The 5,170-nt window shown below is 45.6% G+C and overlaps 1 protein-coding gene across 1 annotated transcript; it reads left to right on the top strand.

Moving 5' to 3' along the window:
* Positions 1–340: 340 nt before the first annotated feature.
* Positions 341–2,502, top strand: LOC148266256 (uncharacterized). Its single transcript, XM_088219128.1, has one exon. It carries the CDS (start codon positions 1,093–1,095, stop codon positions 2,146–2,148), a length of 1,056 nt encoding a protein of 351 aa, XP_088075254.1. The 5' UTR covers positions 341–1,092; the 3' UTR covers positions 2,149–2,502.
* Positions 2,503–5,170: the final 2,668 nt, after the last annotated feature.

Below are 5,170 nucleotides of genomic sequence, written 5' to 3'. Positions count from 1 at the left end.
CGAGAGGTGGAGGAGTGGATATGAGTCGCCGATATTGGTGACGTGGAGTGAAGGTGCTTGTGTGTGTGTGTGGCCTCATGAGGTCGGGTGATGGAGGAGAGAGTATGAGTCACCGATGTTGGTGATGTGAGCTAATGGATGGTTGTTGTGTGGGTGTGGTTGCTTGGCCGTACTGTTTCCTTGGGGTAGGACTTTGATGATTAGTGTAGGGAGGGGGGGGGGGTTATGAGTTGTTTTGGGTTGGGTAGGATAAATGCATATAGACATTTCTGAAAATTCTTGTCACTGCATACTGCACCTACAATTTGATTTTTATCGTATTGAGTTATGTGAACTCACTTCTCATCATTCACAGGTGGAGTAAGAACGGAGTCGGGATCCGAGCGGCTGGTAACGGAGCCCCGTCGGTAGTGCCATAGGGCATAAGTTTTGTTTGTGATTTAAAGTAGTTTTGAAAAGGTGTCTTAGGTTGGGTATTGAACTTCTAGAAATGTTTGATAATGTGTTACTATGTGTTGTAGAGGTGAAGATGTATGTACAATTGATTTGGAGCAATGAATGTGGACAAGTTTCTATTATGCATGGTTGGAATGATATGGGATTTGTGTGTTGAGTCGTATGAGTGCTTTGTCTTATACCATTAGAAGGAAAACAAAAACGGGGTGTTATAGTTGGTATCAGAGCAAAACTAAGTATACCTACTAACTGGTATAACTATCCTGTAGGTGGATCAAGGGAGGTGACGAAGAAAGGACGGGGCCGACCCTGTCGCGGAGCTGTCCCGGGGTTGCGGGACTCACCGGGGGTTCCGCAACGAACACCAGGGTGTCCCCAGGTACCACTCCCAGCATTTCACGGGCCACGGTGATCAGAGATAGAGAACTACAGGCAGAGGCAGCCTCGGTCCCACAACCGGGGGTTCACTAGGGTGTGGTGGATACCAGCAATATTGAGAAATATCGAAGGTTAAACCCTCCTGCTTTCAATGGGGGTACTGATCCATTGGTGGCGGAAGACTGGATAAAGGAGACCGAAAAATTATTCGAAGTGATCACCGTGACCGCCCAACAGAAGGTGCAACTGGCCACATTCATGTTTAGAGGGTCCGCCGAGCATTGGTGGAAATTAAAAAGGAGAGCTCTAGTTCCCCCAGCCACTTGGGAAGTATTCCTGGAAGCCTTTAATGCAGAATATTTCCCGGATTTCTTGAGGCAACGAAAGGAAACAGAGTTTGCCGAACTGAGACAAGGAAGATTGTCAGTGGTGGAATATGCTGAGAGGTACATAGATTTGGGGCGGTTCGCGCCCGAGGTGATGATGAATCAGACCAAGAAGGCTCGCAGGTTCGAAAAAGGATTACGGTCAGAACTGTATCGTCAAGTGGCTGCGTTTGCTTTACCCTCATATCAGATGGTATTAGAAAAGGCACAGTTAGTGGAAGCACTGTATAAAGAACAAGTTGAGAACAGTAAAAGGGAGTCCAGTTACAGACGTCCACCACTCCCCTCCGGCCAAATAGAGAAAAGGCAGAGGATAGCACCGGATTTTGCCCCAAGTCATCAGGTATCCCGGAGTAAACCAAACTGCACCCAATGCGGTAGAAATCACGGGGATCGACCATGTATGAGCGGCTGTCGGGGCTGTTATCGGTGCGGGAACACTCAACATTTTGTGCGTGATTGCCCGTTGCCGAAGGAGCCGGGTAAACCGTGGGTTCAAGGACGGGTGTTCGTCATCACAGCGCCAGAGGCGGCCGCCACTTCCGAAATAATACAAGGTATACTTTACATTTCAGATATTCCTGCTAAAGTACTAATTGACCCTGGTGCCACACATTCATTTGTATCGCCTATGTTTGCATCTAGGATAGGTATAGAACCTCGGGTGTTAGATCGGGTGTTAGTCATATCTACACCAACTAATGGCCCTTTATGTACTGATGTAATGTTTAATTCCTGTAGGGTAGATGTAGAGGGGAGGAAGTTAAAAGTAGATATGATTTTGTTAGACATTAAGGATTTTGATGTAATACTGGGAATGGATTGGCTTGCGGCCCAACATGCCCATGTAGACTGTTTCCGTAAGAGGGTAGTGTTTAAGATGCCTAACGAAGAACCTTTTTCTGTATGGAAAGAAAAATCTCAATGAATGAATGAGTGTTATATTAACATATGCTAGCGGGAATATGTATATGGATTACAATTTTGTCTACGTCTTGATAGGTAACGAGGATAAGAGACTTGCACTCCAATAGATACCAGTGGTAAGAGATTTTCCAGACGTTTTCCCAGACGACCTTCCGGGATTACCACCCAATAGAGAGGTCGAATTCACCATCGAACTCCAGCCCAGCACCCAACCAATCTCCAAAGTTCCATACAGGATGGTGAGATCAGAACTAATGGAGTTAAGTAGACAGTAAGAAGAGTTACTGGATAAGAAATTTATAAGGCCGAGCGTATCACCGTGTGGAGCCCCAGTATTGTTTGTTAAGAAGAAGGATGGAACTATGCGAATGTGTATTGATTATAGAGACCTGAATCAAGTGACAATAAAGAATAAGTACCTGTTACCTAGGATCGACGATTTATTTGATCAGTTGCAAGGGGCACAAGTGTTTTCAAAAATAGATTTGCGTTCGGGGCATCATCAGCTACGGGTAAGAGCCGAAGACATTGCTAAGACAGCATTCCGCACCAGGTATGGTCACTATGAATTTTTAGTGATGCCTTTTGGACTAACGAATGCTCCTGCAATGTTTATGGATTTGATGAATCGGGTGTTTCGACCCCTGCTGGATCGTTACGTCATTGTCTTCATAGATGACATATTAATTTACTCAAGAGATTTGGGAGAACATGCAGAACATCTGACTACGGTGCTGGGGATGCTTCGAAAAGCTAAACTGTATGCAAAACTTAGTAAGTGCGAGTTCTGGTTAGATCAAATTACCTTCTTGGGACATATTGTGTCGAGAGATGGGGTATCAGTAGACCCAATGAAAATAGAAGCAGTGGTAAAGTGGGAAAGACCAAAGACTGTCACAGAGATCAGGAGTTTTCTAGGTTTAGCAGGATATTACCGTCGGTTTGTGCGGGGGTTTAATAGTATTGCAGCACCTCTTACCAAGCTGACAAAGAAGAATGTGAAGTTCGAATGGGATGAAAAGTGTGAGAGTAGCTTTCAGGAATTGAAACATAGACTGACTACTACGCCAATATTGGCCATCCCATCGGGAGAGGGTAATTTTGCAGTGTATAGAGATGCATCTCATGTTGGGTTAGGCTGTGTATTAATGCAATAAGGGAAGGTTATAGCGTATGGGTCGCGACAATTGAGAACACACGAAAAGAACTATCCGACACACGATTTGGAACTAGCTGCAGTGGTCTATGCTTTAAAACTGTGGCGACATTACTTATACGGGAAAACATTTGAAATTTACACATATCACAAAAGTTTACAGTACTTGTTCACACAGCGGGAATTGAATATGCGACAGAGGAGATGGATGGATCTGTTGAAAGATTTTGACTGCAGAATTAAGTACCACCCTGGACGGGGAAACGTCGTGGCAGATGCGCTCAGCCGTAAGAGTACTGGGATGTTATCTCATTTGATGGTGTCTGAGTGGTGTGTACGGGAAGCCATGCAACGATTGGATATTCAAGAGGGGGACAATGGCAGATATGTGGCTAGTTTGAGGGCACAACCTACCTTGGTTCAGAAAATAAGAGAGGGACAATTGGAGGACACTGAAATACAGAGGATCCGGGAGGGAGTGGAACAGGGTACAATGGGAGATTTTGGGGTGGGGAACGATGGGATACTCAGATTTCAAACCAGAATGTGCGTTCCCAGTGATCGTACAATCCGAGAAGAGATACTCAATGAGGCTCATGACACCAAACTTGCTATACACCCGGGAAATACTAAGATGTACAAAAATTTACAGAAGAGCTTCTGGTGGAGGGGCATGAAGAGGGATGTGGCCGAGTATGTGTCAAAGTGTTTGATATGCCAACAAGTCAAGGCGGAACACCAGCGGCCTGGGGGTTTGTTACAGCCCCTACCTATACCCGAGTGGAAGTGGGAATATGTCTCCATGGATTTTGTGACCGGGTTGCCAGGTAACCGTAAGAAACATGATAGTATTTGGGTGGTGGTTGATCGTCTAACTAAATCTTCCCATTTCTTGGCAATGAAAGTGACCGATCCAGTGGAACGGTTAGCGAGACTGTATATCAAAGAGGTAGTGAGATTACACGATATTCCTGTGACAATTGTCTCCGACCGGGATTCCCGATTTACTTCTAGATTTTGGAGAGGGTTGCAACAGGCTTTGGGTACTAAATTGAGCTTTAGCACAGCTTTTCACCCACAAACGGACGGACAAACGGAGAGGACGATACAAGTGTTGGAGGATATGTTGAGAGCCTGTGTCATCGACACGGGAGGAGATTGGGAAGACATACTACCCTTAATAGAATTTACATACAATAATAGTTATCACACCAGCATCGGCATGACTCCTTATGAAGCTCTGTATGGTCGACCCTGTAGGTCGCCAGTGTGTTGGAGCGAGGTGGGGGAAAGACAGTTGTTGGGGCCGGAGATGGTAGAGGAAACCACGGCTAAGGTGCGGATGATACGACAGAATTTACAAGCTGCTCAGAGTAGACAGAAGGGGTACGCAGACAATCCTAGGAGAGACTTAAGCTTTGAGGTAGGGGATCATGTGTTCCTGAAAGTTTCTCCCATGAAAGGTTTATTGAGGTTTGGAAAGAAAGAGAAATTAAGTCCCCGGTTCATAGGGCCGTTTGAGATTTTGGAGAAGGTGGGGGTGGTTGCGTATAGGGTAGCGCTTCCTCCTCGGTACAGTGGGGTTCACAACGTATTTCACATATCACTACTACGGAAATACTGTCCGGATCCCAATCACATTCTAAAGTATGAATCGTTGCCATTGGAGAAGGACTTGTCTTATGAGGAGGAGCCAATCCGAGTTCTCGAACGACAAGAAAGGAAGTTGAGGAGCAAAGTGATACCTATGGTGAAGATACCGTGGAGACGTCATGCCAAGGAAGAGGCAACCTGGGAACGGGAAGACGAAATGAGACGGAATTATCCGGAATTGTTTGGAGGTAAGGTAACAAAATTTGAGGGACCA

This window comes from Carica papaya, chromosome 4 (genome assembly GCF_054855325.1).
Source record: "Carica papaya isolate Zhongbai chromosome 4, ASM5485532v1, whole genome shotgun sequence".
In the NCBI taxonomy this organism is placed as follows: Eukaryota; Viridiplantae; Streptophyta; class Magnoliopsida; order Brassicales; family Caricaceae; genus Carica; species Carica papaya.
Note: the sequence above shows the minus strand (reverse complement) of the source record. Positions and strands in the feature narration are given on the sequence as shown.

Excerpts from the sequence above, each read along its gene's own strand:
- LOC148266256 (XM_088219128.1), top strand. The coding sequence starts at position 1,093 with ATGTTTAGAGGGTCCGCCGAGCATTGGTGGAAATTAAAAAGGAGAGCT.